Consider the following 19,993-nt stretch of genomic DNA (forward strand, 5'->3'; position numbering starts at 1 on the left):
AACAGGAATATACGCCAAACTGCCCATACTCACCGCCTTTCTGCTCAANCCGCATAGCGCTGCAAACCAACAACACCACCATAAACATGGAAATGGGGAAAAAAGAGTTTACTCTAAAAGCATCAAATACTGAAGCTCATAGTAGTAAGATACATCTTTCGAAAGTACCTCAATGGACAAATCAACGTCATTTTGTGTAGCTGACTTTCCATGTCCCCTGAGATCCATGGCTACTATCCTAGCTTTCTCCTTAAGTTTGCTTGCTGCCAATGCAAATGAGAGCCTGAGAAAATAAAACCGCACAGATTTAACATAATGTTTCTCGTTAATTGCCATTTCAAAACTGATGCTTAGCTACAAGATACAGATAGACGAGAGAGCAAGCAAAACCATTCACCAACAGGCTCTGTACCTTCCAACAGAATACAAATTTTCCAAGCATCTAGGAATTAACTAAGGAATTCACCAGAGAACTGACCACAATGAATAAGAACATGGGCACAAAGAATGTCCTAAGACTGTTTACTGACATCTATTCTCCTAAAAAGGGAGTCAGTGAAGTTGATTCTTGAACAGAAGAGTGTTGGCAAAGCAGCATAACTGACATTTAAGTGAAACCCATAAAGTGGTTGATATTCAACTATATTCTCAAAGACACCATGTAGATTTTTACTAGCTCCTTTTCTTCATTAAGTTTCTCTTCGTAAGATGAAAGCTTCCATATCTCCCAAAAGTTTCTTGTGCCTTTTTTGGAATAAATTACATAAACTTCATTTAAAGCATACCAGATGATGTCAAGAGCATATAAAATATAAATTTTTGGTTCAACCACAATCGGAGCTGTGGACGTTGGGTTTCTCCTTATTCAACGTCACTTGGGTTCTCTCAAGGACAATGGATTGAGTCTTAGCTAGATCAATGATACAGACATTTGCAGAGATAGGAACACAGCTTGGAGGACTATCTCACTATGTCTTCTTTGATCTATTTAGAATTGGAGAAAGAAGAGATTGTTCCATACTAGCAAGTAATGATGTTAGGAGCAATAAGAAAATTATTTCTTCTTTCATTAATTGTTTTGGTCTAAGCAGTGAATTTTGCCTTTTAATCCATTAATTTGCAGCAGTTATACTAGGGACAAGGTTCCCCCTTCAAACTGTATCAGCATACCATTCTCCACTCCTTAACCATACCATTCGGCAACCAAATACTATTTTCTACCAAATGTGAGAACAAAGAAGTGCACGCTTTCCTATTTGGCTCTTCCTAATTCCTCTTTTTCTTAATCTTTCTGGAATCTTCTGCACTTGGTCTATGCTACATGGCCTCAGGTAGTAATGAAGCTTACAGATGCATGTCTGATTTTCCTAGGCTTTTTATCTAGAACATGTGGATGATGCTAAAAAGTTTGGCAGAAGCAGGTTAGGCACAGTATGCATCAATTTCAAACTAAACTATTATCATTTTAAATAAAGGAGCTGCTATACATCTTTTTCTATACATCTTTTTCTGGATCTTCTTTCTCAGGTTATTAGGTTAGGCCATAAAAACTGATCCTCCCCTTTTCCCTCCAAGTCACCTGCTTCTAAGTCCAGCAAAGCTCCTTATTTTTTGTGGATTTTGTTGTATTATTATTCCGTTAGCACAAAAAGATTGTGCCATAGATACAAGAGATGTAAGAACAAACATGCAGAGTGGAGAACACTCCCTTATTTGGATGTCATGATTCAAATTCTTTTATGGTCATGATTTCTTAAAAGAAAGTTGAAATGTTCATTTCCTAACTTATTAAACTTTTAGCAGGAAAGGTGAAAAAGTATGGTTCAAATGGAAGTTTGTTCCCACGTCATTTTTGTTAGTAAAGACGAAAGGGAAAGCAGAAATTAAATGTCTTTGTTGTGATCTAAAACTCATCTAGAACAAATCCTAAAGTGAAATGTGGCTCTACACTTTGTAAATACAACTGCTGAAACAGAACCATAAGAAAAGCTAAGTAAAAAGAGTACACCTACCCGCAATAACCACCACCATGCAGGCAAAAAACAACAGGCCCTTCAGTCCCTGCCATATAAACATGAAATACCTGAAATGACAAAGCAAATAAAAGATGATCTTGCTACTTGACTACGAAAAGAAGAGCATAAAAAAAGTAGTAAGGACAAAAAACAAAGTAATACTATGATAAACTCTCAGGCAGACAGAAATATTATTGTCAAGAAACAAACTGAGTTTTCAAATACTAAGAAAATTCAACAGAAGTTAGAACCAACATCATCTGAGTCTGGGATCTGAATATCATCTTCTCGATCGAAATAATCTGACCAATCTAAAGGTGCATATTTCTGTGAAGATGTCCTACAACAATAATTAAGACAATTTTTCAGTCAAAATATGTGATTAATAAAAAACAACAAATTTCGTGGACCAAAAAAAAAAAAAAAAACTCTACACTTCTACAATTCTGATGTTTAATTGCAAACAAAGACACCTTTGTCTAACCTAAAGCTCCTAAAAGAGCTCCCCGATTACTAATATGCTGGCATCAAGTAGAAGTTTTTAATTTTATTTAGTACAATATAAATTTCACTAAACTGCACTTGAGAAGTGCATATATATTAACAGAAAAAAGTATTGAGTCTGCTCCTAACATTGTAGGGAATAGGAAAGTTCCAGAAAAGAATTATCATTGTTTCCAATAGTCAGATTACATTACACCAGGAATTTAACAATTTGTAAACATCTAGAGCAAAAATTAGCTAGAATCTCCTCTTCAAAACACCTGCAGTTCAGCAGTAAGTACCTTGGTGATTCTAGGTCCCTCATATAAGTGTTGTAAAAGGCAAAAAGCTTTAAAACGCGCTCTAGATCTCTTGGGGCTTTAAGCGCAGTTAAAGTGTGGGCTTTAGTAAAAAAAGGTGCAATAATGAAAAATAAAAATATATTCGTGATACAAGAAAAAAGTAACAAATTCATTCATAGTGTTTTCCTTAACAATTATTAAATCTCTTTGCTGATTATATTTTTATTGTTTATCAATGCTTTATTGTTTATATTTTTATTTTATCTGACTATGGGGTTACACCAAGGATCTGCGCTCAACCCATTCTTATTTGCCCTGGTGACGAACGCATTGACACACCATATTCAAGGGAAGGTGCCATGGTGTATGTTGTTCGCTGATGACATAGTTCTGATTGACGAGATGCGGAGTGGTGTTAACGAGAGGCTGGAGGTTTGGAGACAGACCCTTGAGTCTAAGGGCTTCAAGTTGAGCAGGACGAAAACGAAATATCTTGAGTGCAAGTTCAGTGCCGAGCCGAGGGATGCGGCCATGGACGTGAGGCTTGGATCGCAAGTCATTCCCAACAGAGCCAGTTTCAAGTACCTTGGGTCGGTTATCCAGAGGTATGGGGAGATCGACGAGTATGTTACACACCGTGGTGGGGTGGATGAAATGGAGGTTAGCATCTGGAGTCCTGTGTGACAAGAAAGTGCCACCGCTACTCAAAGGTAAGTTTTATAGAGTGGTGGTTAGACCGGCCATATTGTATGGGCTGAATGCTAGCCAGTTAAGAACTCACATATCAGAAGATGAAAGTAGCAGAAATGAGGATGTTGAGGTGGATGTGCGGGCACACTAGGATGGATAAGATTAGGCATGAAGATATTCGAGAGAAGGTGGGCGTGGCTCCCATGAATGACAAAATGCGGGAAGGGAGGCTCAAATTGTTCGGGCACGTACAGAGGAGAAGCCCAGATGCCTCGGTAAGGAGGTGCGAGCGGTTGGCGTTGGTGGGTACGAGGAGAGGTAAAGGGCGGCCTAAGAAGTATTGGAGAGAGGTGATCAGGCGGGATATAGCGAGGCTTCAGATCTCCGAGGACATGGCCTCGATAAGAAGCTGTGGAGGTTGAACATTAAGGTTGTACGTTAGGAGGTAGTTGAGCATATTTCTAACTCGTATCAGTGTGAGGCTAGGCTGATAGGATTTTGTCTCAGACTGCTAGTGGTCAATGTTATGTTCACACCACTCTTCCATTTTCATAGTGCCGGGCCTTATTTACTGGTTATTATTTTTGCTTTCCATCTATTTACTGCTTCTTGTAATGTTGTTATTATTTCTATGATTTTTATTGATGGTATTGATATATTGTCTCTTTTCGTCTTCTTGAGCCGAGGGTCTGTCGGCCATAATGATCCGGGAGTCCCGTGTGGAAGGGCTCTCGCTCAACGGATCATCAGAAACATCCTCTCTACCCCCTCGAGGTAGAGGTAAAGTCTGCGTACACACTACCCTCCCCAGACCCCACTTGTGGGATTTTACTGGGTCATTGTATTAATGCTTGATTCAACATAGGACATGTGGCCTATAAGGCGTACACCTTAGTGCCTTGCCTACACTGAAGCACAGCTTAAGCAAGGCGAAGCGCCCTCCTTGAGCTTTTTTGAGTTTCAGGGCTTAAGCGCGTCTTAAATGAGCCTTTGATATCGCACACTTGCTGAACAAATTCTAATCTCTTTTCAGCGAAATTTGTGTGATGAAAGCTTCCTGGAGGGCAATTCATTCAAACATGCTGCTCTAGTGGGTGCCTTAGTTATGCATTTTATCTTCTATGTCCGTTCTATATTTTATGTTATCCTCTCTACTTATACTTTTATTGCATGACTCACTGTAAATTTTCCCATCTCTACTTGCTTTACATTTTATATTACCAGGGATCTTCGATACTTCCTTCACTTCTCCGATCATACTAAGTAGTAAGTAGTTCAGCCACTCTATCAACCTCCCAGTCAATCATTTTTTGCAGTCTGCAACCGCTTCCTCCTGATTCACCACTAGTGGGTACATATGTAAGGGAGGTGAGCTTCAAAGGTTGCTGATTAAATCAACCATCTTGCCACATTCTTATCTTCCCTCCATCACCTATTTGCAGTTGAACTTTTGTTGAAAATCTCCTCAAAAGACTGCTTAGATGCTTCCATAGACCCACCCCACTGCCAGAGCAGGTTCCGGTATTCCAAAAACCATAGATTCCATATTTTATCACATTTTGATCTCTTTCCATAAGTCTAGTTGCTCATCGTCAAACCTCTATAGCCATTTTAAGGGTAGACTCAGGTAATTTCAGATCTTTTACTCCCAAGCCGAAAAACCTCTTAGGTGTTATTATTCTGGACCATTTTATACTACAGGACATCTTATTTTAGTTGCTTTTGCATAAGAAGTACCTCATTAACTTGTTCAGTTGTTTGACAATTTTTTTGGGGAATGTGGTGCAGTGACATATAGATGGTGGAGCATCAAGAAGTTCTTAACACTAGAACAACTTAGCAGTTCCCTTCCGTTACAAAAAAGAAAATTAGTAGTTTTCTTAATGCAAATTGAACTTGCGCTATCTATGGAGAATGGAGTGGAGTGACTATTCTTAATAATCCCTTTCCTATCTCCTCCTTTTTGGCATTGGTCTATGGGTTGACTTGGCTGAGCATTGTCATTAAAAATGTGTTGCTTCACATTAGTTAAGTATAGAACTCAACTCTGCTATAGCATATATGTTACTATCATAAGAGTCACTGTGCTGTCAAAAAGGCACTTGAGCTCCATCATTCCACCCTACTGTCCTCACATAAGATGCAAATAGTCGGTCACCCACCTTCCAACAACAAGGAAGCGAGCCTTATAAAAGGGATAAATTGTAGCTCCACCTGTTTCGTCCGCCTCTCAAAAATGAAGGGGACACTTCTGTGGTGAAAAATAGTAAAATACTACTCCCTCTGTTCCAATTTAAGTGACATTCTTTTCTTTTAGTCACTTCCAAAAAGAATGACACATTTCTATGTTTAGTAACAATTTAACTCTAAACTTTCCATTTTCATGAGATGATTTATAGCCATAGAAATTTCTTTGGCTTGTTTTAAACCACAAGTTTCAAATGTTTTTCTTTTTTTCTTTCTTAAACTTTGTGCCCCATCGTACACCAACACATAAATTGGGATGGAGGAGTATCAAATTTCCCATACTAAAGGCCAAATCCCTAATCAAAATGCAGTTAACACCTCCTTCCCACTGCAACTGTTCACACAATTCACCAAATACATGATATCTACATCTCCAGCAATTTTTCTACTTCCCAATATTGCCTTCGATATAAATAACTAAATATGTGTGGAGCCACTGTAAGCTTTTATAGGCTTTTCAATTGTCAAACAACATCAGATCATATTTTCTTAAAACTTTGACATTTAGAAGAACTAAAATTATGGGTGAAAGGGAGTAAAAGTTGAAACTCCTTCTACAAGGTGCATAATGAAACACCAAGTACTTTTTTCAGCTTAAGGTCCTCAAATTAGCACTTCTCGTTCTTGCTTCTGCTCGTCATTCCATCTGACAGGATTCTTTATCGAATTTATTTGGAATTTGACAATTTTTACACCAGCTTTCCATCCAACAGAAGAAATTCTTCAGATAGTTATGGTAGACAGTACCAAAAGATCTACATCTATTTAACAATGATATTTAGGACTGACAATCTAATTCTCACACCTCAAACCTATTTGACATGTTTATCCTAATATCCCCACTAAAGCTAAAGTCTCCCTAACAAAGAGGCCTTAAACCCATTAGTGTATGGCATTATTCAGTTGCTTGTCCAGTTATAGCAATCCCAACTAGGTACATCAATAACAATTGACCGGATGTTCCAACAATTAAAATGATCTCATTGGTTTACCAAGATCCCTTATTTCCAAATATATACTCTCCCTTGATAAGTCTTTCTCCCCAGTAAAAACTAATCCACATTTACAGAACCAAAGGTAGCAAAAAGAGATCATCATCACAGCTTCTGTACTAAAGAAAGACTAATAATAAAAACTCCATGAATGTACAGAGCATTATCAGTACCTCTAAAATGCCAATCACACATTTCAAATAATTTTATTCCAAAATTTCATACTACACAAACATAGGAAAAAAAAACAAACACCAAAAAGTTTAATTTTTTTTTTTGTTTTTTGGAAAAATGGACAAGGATGATGAGCTTACTGAATGGGAAGGCGAGCAGGGATAGAAGAAAAGGCAGAATGGAGATTATGGGTTTCTTCTGAGCCTTCTTCTGGAAGTGATGTAAGGTTTGATGAATCCATATTTGATGATCACTCGAGAGAATGTGTGAACGTTTGTAGGAACTCTGCTATTTCAGGACTGTGAATATTTGAGGTTTAGTCTTCCTGTGATTTGATGCTGATCTGTGTCGGGTAAATTTTGCTTCTTCGCCTTTGGGCCACTAGTAAGCCCAGTCCACAAATTGTACTGATTTATTGTCGGCCGAAAATGTATCAATGTAGAACAGTGTTTTCAAAGGCGTTAACAGGGCGCGTTTCGGAGCGCGTATTGAGGCGAGGCGATGGTAAATCGCCCTTGGGCGGATATGGGGGGCGGAGTTCTGTAGGGCGCAAGCTCCAACTCAGGCGCGCCTTGGGCCTCACTGAAGAGACGCACGCCCAAAAGTTGTCGACCAAATTAGTTCAAATTTCGCAAGAAGAAGAAGAATCAAAGTAGAATTAAGAGTTTTTGCTCGCCACAAACATAAACATAAAAACAGGAGTAGGAAAGAAAGAGAAAGACCTGATGTTATTCCAAATAAAAAAGTAGAATTTATGTTCTTATTTTGTGCCATTTCATTTTCAAATAGCAAAGAGAGCGGGTGAGCATGGAAGTGAGTAGCAATCGGTTCTCATATGCTATTTCAAACTGATTCAGGTTTTAAAAATTAGTAGCTCCGAGTATGTGTTTGAACAGGTGAAAGGATTCTCACAATATCCAAACCCACTATTTCCCTTTTTCTTTCTTATGTTTGGACTTTTGGTGGCTCACTGCAAATGTCTATGAAAGACTCGGTCAATCATACAATGTCCTAAAGGCTAAATATGAGATGGTGCACATCTCAACGTAACACGTGTAATATGAATGATTTTTATCTTTATAGTTTTTTTTACTTAATTTGTTTCATCTTTTTTTAACAATTTTCTCAGTGTAAGTTTTTCAGTTTTCCTTTTTAGTTTCTTTGACCTGGTCTATTGAAATCTTGGCTGAAGTATTTCGTCTCTTAGAAAATTTTGATAAGAAATTAAAAGATTAGTGAAAAAAGTTGTAAACAATTAGAAATTAATTTAAGCATAAACTTGTCTACGTATAAAGAAATATCAAACAAAAGTTCAATTTTAACTTTGAATTTTATAAAAATAATGTACTTTGAATTTTATTGTTTGCTATTACTTGCTACCAGGGTTTCTACCTTCTTTAGCCGAGGGTCTATCGGAAACAGTCTATCTGCCCTCCCAGGGTAGGGGTAAGGCTGCGTACATCCTACCCTCCTCAGACCTCACTTGTGGGACCACACTGGGCTGTTGTTGTTGTACTTTCAAATTGTTGTATGCTTATGTATTTCAAAAATTTAAAAAATATTAAAAAGAATAGAGATCCATGGGGCATACACGCCATTTAAAGGAGCTTACGCCTCGCCTTGCGTCTTCGCCTTTTAAAACACTGATATAGAACAAGCAAATCAATGTGATGAAGCCAAAGTGTAACAACAAAAATGTAATAAGTGCCAAATTTTAGAACAAGTCTCCAATAAATTTGGAGATTCTATTACATTAAAAAAAGAGTATGAGACAAAAATATTAAGCAAAGTACAATGCTAATAAAAATTTCTATTAACAATGTAATAATACTAAATATTGGATAATATCTATCTATATAGAATAAGAGAACCAAATCAATGTGATGATGGCAAGTGTAATAGCAAATATGCAACAAGTGTCAAATTTTAGGACAAACCTCCAATAAATTTGGAGATTCTATTATATTAAGAAAAAGTAGTAGACAAAAATATTAAATAAAATAATATGCTTGTTTACCCTTAAAATTGGATAACAATTAAACTTATAACGTGGTTTTAAGGACACGTAATTTCACCTAATACCAATTGATAAATATGAAGATTAGTAATAAAAATTAACAATAAGATAAAGCAAACTAGTGTTGAAGCGTAATTCAGCCCTTCGAGTTAGAATGCCTTCGAGCTGATTGAGACTGGAACAAGTAAAAATAAGGAAAGCTGATGAACAAGAAAGTATAAGCTAAAAAGAGCGTTATATTGCTTTAATCTGCGATATTCCAAGTGCCTTACAAATGATTGGAACTCCTATTTATATAGTAGAGGAATTCTAATTATGGTATAACTTTAATTACAGAAGGAAATCCCATGATTAGCTAATTAACCGTCCTTGATTTGATCCGTTCTGAGATTTTCGCCATGATCTTCGGCCAGTCACGGATATCTCGGCTTTCTGTTATTATGCTACCTTCGATCTTGCTCGATGTCTCATTTGGTCCCAATAACTACCGGCCTCGATCTTGACGGGTACCTCGAATCTCGAATCTCGAACTCGGTACCTTGTCCTCGTGCCTCGGTCTGATCTATTACGGGATTGATCTTCGATCCTTCACATTGGTCTCGATAAATCAGTAAAATCGGGTGGGCCCGATTTTAACCGTATACAAATAGTTCCCTCGTTTTTTGGAGTATAATGACAAGAAACCAATTGAGTCCTCGACCTTTATCCCAATTTATTATGACGTCATCACCGTGACGTAAGCGACATAGGAGACCAAAATGTCCCGTCGGTGCAGTTTCCCAGGTCATTAATGTGTGTCAGTTGATGGTCGGCCAACAGTAATTTCGAAACATCGCCGTGAGACCCATAAATAGGCCCCTTTTCCACTTTTTCAAATTTGACTTTCCTGTGCTAATCTTCAAAAACCCTTTGCATTCTTCAAGTTCATCTGCAATATTCGAGTTTCATTGCTAACTTCTTTTTAAAACACCAAATACTATCACCGTCGTCCTTCTTTAATCTCAACCAAATGGCGAAAACGTCTAAAACTATTCCACAGAAAGAAAAAGCTTTCTCTTCTAAGCCAGCCGGCGAACAACCGGCGGTGGAGACACGCCCTGAATAACTCTTTCCTCCACCGTGTGTTCTCGATTATGATTTTAAGGTCGAAATGACCCCCTCGATTCCAGGCCGATGTGAGCCGATATTGAGGTACATATGCACTATCACCAGTGGCCTTTTAAAACAATTTAAAAAGGACTGCAACTGGGTAGACAAGCACGTGGTGGTGCCCTCCCCTGAAGAGTCAATCACTACGCATGTGGAGGGGTTCCTAAGTGTTTAAACCTACCCATTCATTGGGTCCTGTGGATCCGATCATCGTGGACTTTTTCAAGAAGTACGACGTCACCCTTGGCCAAATTCATCATTCTTTTTGGAGGATAGTGATACTGCTCTGCTTCTTTGTGGGCCAAGTCGACGGGCTTCCCTTTACCCTTGACCATCTTATACGCTTATACAGCCCCCAAATTTATCGAGGGAGGCTAATAAAGCTTCAATGTCGGTCCTCCAAGTCAGTTTTCATGAGCATAGATAAGGACATGGACTGGGGTTGGATGGGCCGATTTGTCCGAGTAAAGACCTTGGACCTAATCCCGGCCTAAAGCATGCCATTTCCAGAGAAATGGAATATGAAACGTGAGTATAACTATTTTTTACTTCTGTTTATTATCTTCATTTTTTCTTCCTTCCTTACTAGCGTTTTATTTGGTGCAGTCGTTACTTGGATGCCGGGTGCAATTCTCCATCTCGAGAACTGGGTCAGGAGCCCAGTGTCGACATCGAAACACGTTGAGGGAGCATGGCGCGAGTTGTCGAGGGGTCGATGGGAGGCCCGAAACCATGGTAAGTTTTCGTATAATCCGATAACTCCGACCACCGCCCTTTCGATCTCATTTACCCTTCTTTCACCGGCCTTGGGTAGGATGTGCCGATGAGGCCCCCATAAGGTGATGAAGAAAACCTTCCCCAACCGTCTGCTCCAAAATAGAAGAAAGAGAGGAAGAAGAGAGAGGCTTCGAGCTCCACGGAGTTGGACGAGCAAAAGCCCAAAAAGAGGCGAACCCGTAGGGGGAATGTCATCCCTTTGGAAATGGATTCAGTTCTCAGGCTACGAGATGAGCTCGAAGAGGGTGAACAGGAAGAAGAAACGAAAGATGATTCAGGGCTGATAGTCCGTACATGAGCTAGCACCGGGGCTCGAAAAGCTTTGGAACCAATGGAGACCAATGCTGACCGGTCTAGGCTTGATGAGGTCGAGGAGGAGGCTTCGGTCCAAGTCCTCGAGCTGAAAGGAATCGAAGGCATTTTGCCTCGGGGCAAAGAGGCCATTGAGGAGGCGATGGATGTCGATGTAGAGAATGAGCTCGAGGCTTCCAAGATGGAGGCGGTGCTTTAAGAGATCCTCGGGGGGCAATAGAGATTGGGGATTCCCCTTGTTTCCTTCAGTCTCCGATTCTTTGATACGCGATGCTCAAGCCGTGGAAGGAGCTCACGGAGAAGAGGATCTCTTTCGTGGTCTATTTACCGGGATAGAAGACATCACCGGTTTGGGTGAACTGGAGGTTTTGAGAAAAAGCTCGAGTGAGGCTTCCTCGAGTTCCAAACTGGCCGATCAATTCCGGCTCCCAATGTTGATCCCGGGTGCAAACGAACTATTGTGATCTCGGTCCCGGAAGATGCTCGTGTTCTTGGTGCCCCCGTAGGGGTGTCCAACTACCTCTAGGGTCTGGTCACAGAAGAGGATCGAGCCTAGATGGACGTGGTGGGAGCGCCTTATCTTTTCAATGAGGCCCAGCAGGCTTTGAATCAGGTAAGCCGTAACTTTCCTTGTCAAAACCAGCTTCCATACTTGTGTTTTTCTCTTCTTACCTATTTCTTTTTCTTCTATTTGTGTAGGCCTCGGTGCTTCATCATGAAGCTTTCTTTAGGTCTCGAGGAGAGCTGAGCCGATATGAGGCCGAAATTCAATGGCTTACCGAGGACAGAAATGCCCTTAGGCTTCTCGGCGAGCAAAAAGAAGAAGAAATCAAGGGCCTCCAAGTTGAGCTGGCCGCGGCTCAGGAAGAATAGAGCGAACTGACCGAGCAGGTAATAAAAGTTTAGAAGCTCATGGCATCAGTTCGGGAGTGATGGCTAACAATTCGATCTCATAGGTTCAATAGAAGCTCGAGATGATCGGGCAACTCCGTAGAGAAGTATATGTGGTGAGGGCGGAGACCATAGCATGGAAGCAAAATATGGATCGCCTTGCCTCAGAGAAAGAGGCTGCTCAAGCACAGTTATCCTCGGCTGAAAACCAACTCCAAGGCATGAAATAGAAGAACTTGGCACAAGCCAAGAAAATTGAGGAGCTTCAGGCTCGGTTGGTTACGGAGCTTGCAGTGGAGGAATCTAAGGCTGAGACGGCTAAGGCCGATGTTGAGGCAATGTGGCCGCTTATCGATCTGACGACGAAGCCGCTCAAGCACGAGCAAAGGAAGTTGCTTATAGTACTCAGACTCGAGCATACTGGGTGGTCGATATTGCCAAGTGTCAGTCTCGAAGAGAGACTCTCGAGAGGATCCACGCTCGTGGCTTCGATCTCGCTGCCGAGATCAAAGATGCAAAAGAGCTTGAAGCCGAAGCCAAGGCATTGGTCTCTTCTGGTGATGATGACTTCGGGAGCACGAGCGAGTCCGAGAGTGGAGAAGAACCCGAGGGCAAAGATGTTGCTCCTGGAGAAGATTAAGTACTTAGGATCTTTTTTGGATTATTTGCATAGAATTCCATTCGGGCCATGTTGCCCTTGTAATTAACTTTTGATGTATATAAAGGTCTCTTTTTTTTTCTTGTGCATTTTCATTTCATTTCTGACTCATGAATTTATGCCGCATTTATGCTTTATGAAATTGTCATTCATAGGTTCGAGTTTTAGGCAATTCGATCGAACTGGCACAGTTTTCGCGATCGAGTGAGTGCTTGCTCGGATTAGAAAAGGGAATCCTCAAGTTTTATTCGAATGAGGGCGATCTTTCGAGCTCGAGAGCAAAAAATAACCCTTAGGCCTAAAAACAGTCCCCGAGTGAGAATTTGTTCAAACTCGAGTTGAAGTGGCCCTTGGGCTTAATGGCCAACTGAGGACATGCTCGAACTCAGAATTAGGTAGCCCTTAGGTTTTCTATCCAAGTGAGAAGGATCTCTCGAGCTTGAAGTGAAAGTAGCCCTTAGGCTTTTGTAAGTCTTGTATTCGACCGATCTGGCCTTTGTAAAATGATCGTATATATAAGGCCTTTTCTCCCCTTTTCGACTTTTAAAGTTTTCTCTTTGTTTATCATTTGCGTTCACAAAGTTTACAATGCCTTAGCATGAAATAATAAAGTCATGTTTGAGGGTTCAAACTATTTTGTACCCATTGGGTTTTTTGAGACTCGATACTATCGAAGCTCTTTGTAATTTTGACGAGGGTATCCCTTTTAATTGGTTTATGGGAATATTCGAAGGCCTATTTTATTATGGAATTCGGAGGTCTCTGAACCGTGTCAATTTGGCCGTAGCCTTTAGCCGTAGCCTTTAGTTTGGGATTTGCCCCTTGGGCTTGTTTTCCCGTTGCGCTTCGAACTTGTTCGAAGTGTCAGTCCCCGAGTGGGGTGGCCGCGGGTATAAAAATTGAGGGTTTCCTTTTTAAGGTCTTACAATCTTGAGATTTTAAAAATTCGATCTCGTCTATTTTCTGGACGGCAGTCCCCGAGTGGGGAGTTAATTGTTTGAACTTCGGTTGCGATCGACCCTTAAGCCTGTTTACACAATAGATCGAGTACCAAATTGTAAAGTAGAAAATTTTTCTAAGGCATGAGATATTGGCAAGGTGAAATACTTATTTCAATAGATGATTATACATGCGTACATGTTTGATGTTAGGGCTCGAGTAACCTATATGGGAACGGTTCATTCGACCGTTTGGCCATTACAAAATTCACCTATAGAGACCCCGCTGTTACGAAGTAATTTCCTTGTAACAAAGTTGACATTCATGGGTGATGCCCCCAGTATTCAAGGTTGATTGTAAAGAATCCTCGGATACTGTTGAATTGTTCTAAGTTAGCACAATCAACGGTTGCCTCGTTAAAAACCTCGTCGGGAAAATCCCTTTGGGACAAAAATCGATCTAAGGGAAAAAGAGTGCACACGTGCTTTCAGACCTAAGGACTTTGTGTTGAAGAATCCCTCGATGTCTTCGATCGAACACCTGCAATTGGTTAACATAAAACATAAATGAAAATGGAGAAGGTCGTACCTTATCAGTAATATCGTTCTAGGAGTGATACATTCCAATTGTTTGGTAATTGCCCGTCGTTCGTCATGCCAAGTTTGTAAGATCCTTTTCCGATGAATCGAGGATTTGATATGGTCCCTCCTAGTTTGGGCCAAGTTTTCCTTCGTTCGGGTTTTAAGTGTTGAGGGTGACTTTTCTTAGAACTAAGTCCCCGATTTTAAAGTGTCGAAGGTTGGCCCTTCGGTTATAGTAACTTTTAATCCGCTGTTTCTGTGCGGCCATTCGAACGAGGGAAGCTTCTCGTCTTTCATATAGTAATTCGAGACTTGTATTCAAAGCCTCGTAATTTGACTCTTCTGTTGCATGTTGAAACCTGAGACTAGGTTCTCCAACTTCGACCGGGATTAGAGCTTCGGCACCATAGACTAAAGAGAATGGTGTTGCCCCATACTGGATTTCGACGTGGTACGGTACGCCCAAAGGACTTCGGGCAGTATTTCTCTCCATTTTCCTTTACCGTCGGTCAATCTTTTCTTTAGATTTTGAATGATGGTCTCATTTGTCGACTCGGCTTGTCCATTCCCGCTAGGATGATATAGCGTTGATAAGATTCTTTTAATCTTGTGGTCCTCGAGGAATTTTGTCACTTTGCTGTCGATGAATTGCTTCCCACTATAGCATACGATCTCGACAGGCATCCCGAATCAACATATAATGTGGTCCCAAATGAAGTCTATGACTTCTTTTTCTTTGACTTTTTCGAAGGCCTGTGCTTCAACCCACTTAGAAAAATAGTCAGTCATAAACAAAATGAATTGAGCTTTACCCGGGGCCGATGGAAAGGGGACCGACGATGTCCATTCCCCATTTCATGAATGTCCATGGGGATAAGACTAAATGGGGTTGCTCTCCGGGTTGGTGCATCATCGGCGCATACCTTTGACATTTGTCGCATTTTCGAACAAACTCTTTTATATCTTTTTCCATAACGGCCCAATAGTATCCTGATTTGATGACTTTGTGAACCAATGACTCGGCACCGGAATAATTTCCGCAAATGCCCTCATGAATTTCCCGTAGAACGTAGTCGATGTCTCCTGGTCCCAAACATATCGCCAACAGTCCATCGAACATTCTTCTATATAGTGTTCCATACTCGACACAATGTGAACCGTGCGGCCCTCGTGCGTAGAGTCATTGATTATCCGATGGAAGCTTCCCGTTCTTTAGGTATTCGATATACTTATTCCTCCGATCCCAGGTTAGACTTGTGAAGTTTATTTCGGCGTGACCTTCTTCGATTACTGACCTCGAAAGTTGTACGACAATCCCCGAGCTAAGTTCATTGTCTTCGATCGATGACCCCAAATTTATAAGGGCATCGGCCTCGCTATTTTGTTCTCGAGGTACGTGATGTAGGGTCCATTCTTTAAATCAATGTAGAGACACCTGTAGTTTGTCCAAGTACCTCTGCATTCGATCTTCTCGAACCTCGAAAGTTCTATTGACTTGATTTACCACAAGTTGGGAGTCCCACTCGGCCTCGATGACCTCTGCTCCCAAGCTCTTAGCTAGATCGAGACTTGTAATCATGGCCTCATACTCGGCCTCATTGTTAGTTAATTCTGAAGTTTTGATAGACTGTCTAATTGTATTACCCGTGGGCGGCTTCAAAACGATGCCTAGCCCGGACCCCTTCACGTTTGAAGTACCGCTGTGAAGAGGGTCCACACCCCCAATGAAGTACCCAATTTCAGTAATGGTTCCTTTTCGACCTCAGGTACAACGGCTGGCGTGAAGTCGACCACGAAGTTTGCCAAGATCTGAGACTTGATGGTCGTCTGGGGTTGATACTTGATATCGTACCTGCTGATCTCGATGGCCCATTTTGGCCAATCGACTCGAGAGTTCGGGCTTGTGCAAAATGTTGGAAGGGGATATGTGATTATAACATATATTGGGTGACACTGAAAGTACGATTTTAATATCCTAGAGGCGCTTATCAGAGCGAGCGCTAATTTTTCTAAGTGTGGGTATCAGGTCTCGGCCTCTCCTAAAGTTCGATTGACATAATAAACAGGGAATTGCGTACCTTGCTCTTCTTGAACTAAGACCCCACTTACCGCTATCTCCGAGACCGCTAAATATAAGTAGAGTTGCTCGTCCGCTTTCGGGGTGAATAATGGCGGGATCGACATGTATCGCTTCAGTTCCTCCAAGGCTTGTTAACATTCCGAGGTCCATGCGAAATTGCGCTTCTTCTTGAGCAGTGAGAAGAAACGGTGGCTCCTATCTGAGGACCTCGAAATAAATCGATCGAGGGCGGCTATGCGCCATGTTAATCTTTGTACGGCCTTGACATTATCAACAACTGTGATGTCTTCGATTGCTTGATTTTATCGGGGTTGATCTTGATCCCCCGATTTGATACCATAAAACCGAGGAACTTGCCCGAACCGACTCCGAATGCACATTTCTCCCGGTTGAGCTTCATATTGTACTTTCTTAGCATGTCGAAGGTATCCTGCAAATGTTTTAAATGGTATTCTTCTCGCAGGGACTTGACTAATATATCGTCAATATAAACCTCCATTGATTTACCTATTTGTTCTTCGAACATTCGATTTACTAGGTGTTGATAAGTAGTACCATCATTTTTTAGTCCAAACGGCATTATGTTGTAATAATAGGTGCCGTATTTAGTGATGAACGAAGTCTTTTCCTGATCCTCCGGGTTCATTTGTATTTGGTTGTACCCGGAGTAGGCATCGAGAAATAAGGATCTCGTGGCCGTCCGTGGAATCACTCATGCGATCGATATTCGGCAAAGGAAAGGAATCTTTAGGGCATGCCTTGTTTAGATCCTTATAGTCTATGCATATTCTAAGTTTATTTCCCTTTTTAGGGACTACAACTACGTTTGCTAACCATTCGGGATAGTTTACCTCCCAAATGGATCCTATATAAGAAGTTTTGTTACCTCGTCCTTAATGAATGCATGTTTACCTCGGACTGGGCCTTTTCTTTTGCTTTACCGGGCGGAACTTCGGGTCTAAGCTCAATCGATGCGTTCTGTCATATCTAGGTGGGACCAAGAAAAACAATCCATGTTATCTAAAAGGAATTGAACGAGTTTTCTCTTGAGCTCGGGGACCTTCCGATCGGGCAGATGCTCGATTAGTATGATTTGTTCCAGCTCTACGACCGTTGACTTCGTTGCATCAGAATCATCAGGGATTACGAAGGTTCGAGGTATCATATAATCGTCATCCTCGAAAGTTTCCTGCTCCTCCGATCAGGCCGTGGCTGGTGACTGTGGTTGCTATTTGACTTCTTACTTTCCCTTTGACTCTGATCCCTTTGTTGATGAAAGCGCCGATACCGGTACTACTTCATCGATTGCAAACATTTTTTTGGCGGCGGGTTGTTCACCGTACACCGTTTTGATTCCTTCTGATGTTAGGAATTTCAGGACTTGATGAAGTTTCGAGGGCACTGGCCTCATGTTATGAATCCAAGGCCTTCCGAGCAGCGCGTTTTACCTCATGTCACCTTCGATCACATGGAACTTTGTTTCTTGTATATCCCGGCCACATTTACAAGCAAAATGATTTCCCCTTTGGTGGTTTCACTTGCCATGTTGAAGCTGTTAAGTACTCGAGCTGCGGGCATGATTTGATCTTGGAGACCGAGTTGCTCTACGACCCTTGATCGAATAATGTTTGCCGAGCTACTTGGATCAATCAACACACGTTTAACTTGAATTTTATTCATAAGGATAGATATTACCAATGCATCGTTGTGAGGTTGTTCGATCCCTTCTGCATCCTCATCGTTGAAAGACAAAGTTTCTTCTGGTAAGTAGTCCCGAGTTCGCTTTTCCCTTGTGATTGTCACCTTGGTGTGTTTAAATACAGGTCCGTGGGGAATATCGACTCCTCCAACGATCATGTGGATCACATGTTGTGGCTCTTCCTGCTCGTTCTGTCTGTTTGAATCTCTGTTTTTGAAGTGGTTCTTGGCTCGATCACCTAAAAATTCTCGAAGGTGACCCTCGTTGAATAGACGAGCTACTTTCTCCCTCAACCGTCTGCAGTCTTCGGTTCTATGACCATGGGTACCATGGTATTTGCGTACTTGATTAGGGTTCCTTTGATATATTTTGCTAAGTAACTTCGTGTTTTTTAATATATTACAGATATAGATTATAGATTGACAAATAGATATGTCAGATTATATTCAGATAGTCAACGTGCTCTCTGTTAATGAACTAATCTATGGATAGATTATCTTATTGGATTGTCCTCAGAAATAAGCAAATATGCATTAATTTGAACTAATCGTACTTCAGAAAATTACATTAATCTAAAAGACTTCTACGTACCCCTTTATATATCATCTTATACTACCGAGGTAATTACAGGTGCTCCACACTTCAGCTCATATATATACATCTACTCAATCAAGTAAGTCTACCATTTGTTGCTTTTATACTGTTTTAATATGAAATTAGCTCGTTTAGTATGTTTTTTACGGTGTTAATTAATTTATTTGCTTGAATATTAGTTTGTTGTACATACGTATATATTTTTACAGTAATACGTGTAAGAATAAATTTTTGATATACAGGGGATGGTGATGCATCAACAAGTTATGCGACAAACTTTGTTGGTTCTATATTTTCTTTTTTTTAGTTATAATGGTGTTCAAGGAGAAACAAAGAGGTATTCCGAACTAGAGGACTTGGAATTGGAGAAGCAACTTAAACTTTTGAACAAGCCGGCCGTCAAAACAATAGAGGTATACATTTTGGTTTGAAAACCATTGTAGTTCTAATTAGTCTCTCAAGTAATAATGTATTTGTGTACTAAGATCCCCTTTTCGGTATAGCCATCTGGTATTTAGAATCCATGGTTTGGACGAATTCAGATTGTCACAATAGCACCGTATAGCCAGTTTTCGGACTGGTCATTCAAAAATAGTCAGCATTTACCAAGTTAATGAAAAATAGCCACTATTTTGCTGCAACAGAGACTGGTCCAGCATAAAATACTGGAGTTCGGTGCATCTGTGTATGAACTCCAGCATATTATGCTGCACCCGTATACTTTGCTAGCTCCAGTATAATATACTGGAGACTGGAGCGCCGGTGCTCCAAACTCCAGTATATTATGCTGGACCGGTATACTTGCTGGAACTCCAGTATATTATGCTGGAGTTCTAGTGTACTTATGCTGGAACTCCATCATATTATGCTGGAGTTCCAGCACACTTATCCTGGAACTCCAGTATAATATGCTGGAGTTCAAGTATACTTATGCTGGAACTCCAGCATAATATACTGGCGTATTTTTCCGGGTTTTGAACAGTGTTTTCGCTCAGATTTATCTTTACATGAAAATTGGCTAAATTTCGATTACTTTTAAAACTGAGCTATTTTTTAACGGTCAGTTGTAAATCTGACTATTTTTGAATTTCATCCATTCAGATTTTTACCACATAGGGCCCATTAATGGACCCTCCATATTAGATTTCTTTTATTTTTAAAGCTCGAACCTAAATCTGTAGTAAATGGTGGATGGATCTCAAACATTCCACCGTACCTTTTTTTGCAGTGAACATATGCTTCCATCGTCCATCTTTGACCATGAAGATTTAAAAACTTCAAACTAAACTTTCGTAGATTCTTTTTTTCATTTTTGAAAATCAATGCTATATTAAATATGAAGAACCTTCTACGTCACAATACTTTTTATGTCTTTATATTAACTAGTTTTAGG

General features: G+C 40.5%; 1 protein-coding gene across 1 annotated transcript; it reads right to left on the reverse strand.

The window, feature by feature from the left end:
- Positions 1–44: 44 nt before the first annotated feature.
- Positions 45–7,882, reverse strand: LOC109244093 (probable protein phosphatase methylesterase 1). Its single transcript, XM_019411127.1, has 5 exons — positions 7,044–7,882; positions 2,271–2,355; positions 2,013–2,083; positions 169–283; positions 45–113 (listed from the first exon to the last, which is right to left on the reverse strand). The coding sequence occupies exons 1-5, from the start codon at positions 7,142–7,144 to the stop codon at positions 45–47; spliced, it is 441 nt and encodes a 146-aa protein (XP_019266672.1). The 5' UTR covers positions 7,145–7,882.
- Positions 7,883–19,993: the final 12,111 nt, after the last annotated feature.

Source organism: Nicotiana attenuata, unplaced genomic scaffold (assembly GCF_001879085.1).
Source record: "Nicotiana attenuata strain UT unplaced genomic scaffold, NIATTr2, whole genome shotgun sequence".
NCBI lineage: Eukaryota > Viridiplantae > Streptophyta > Magnoliopsida > Solanales > Solanaceae > Nicotiana > Nicotiana attenuata.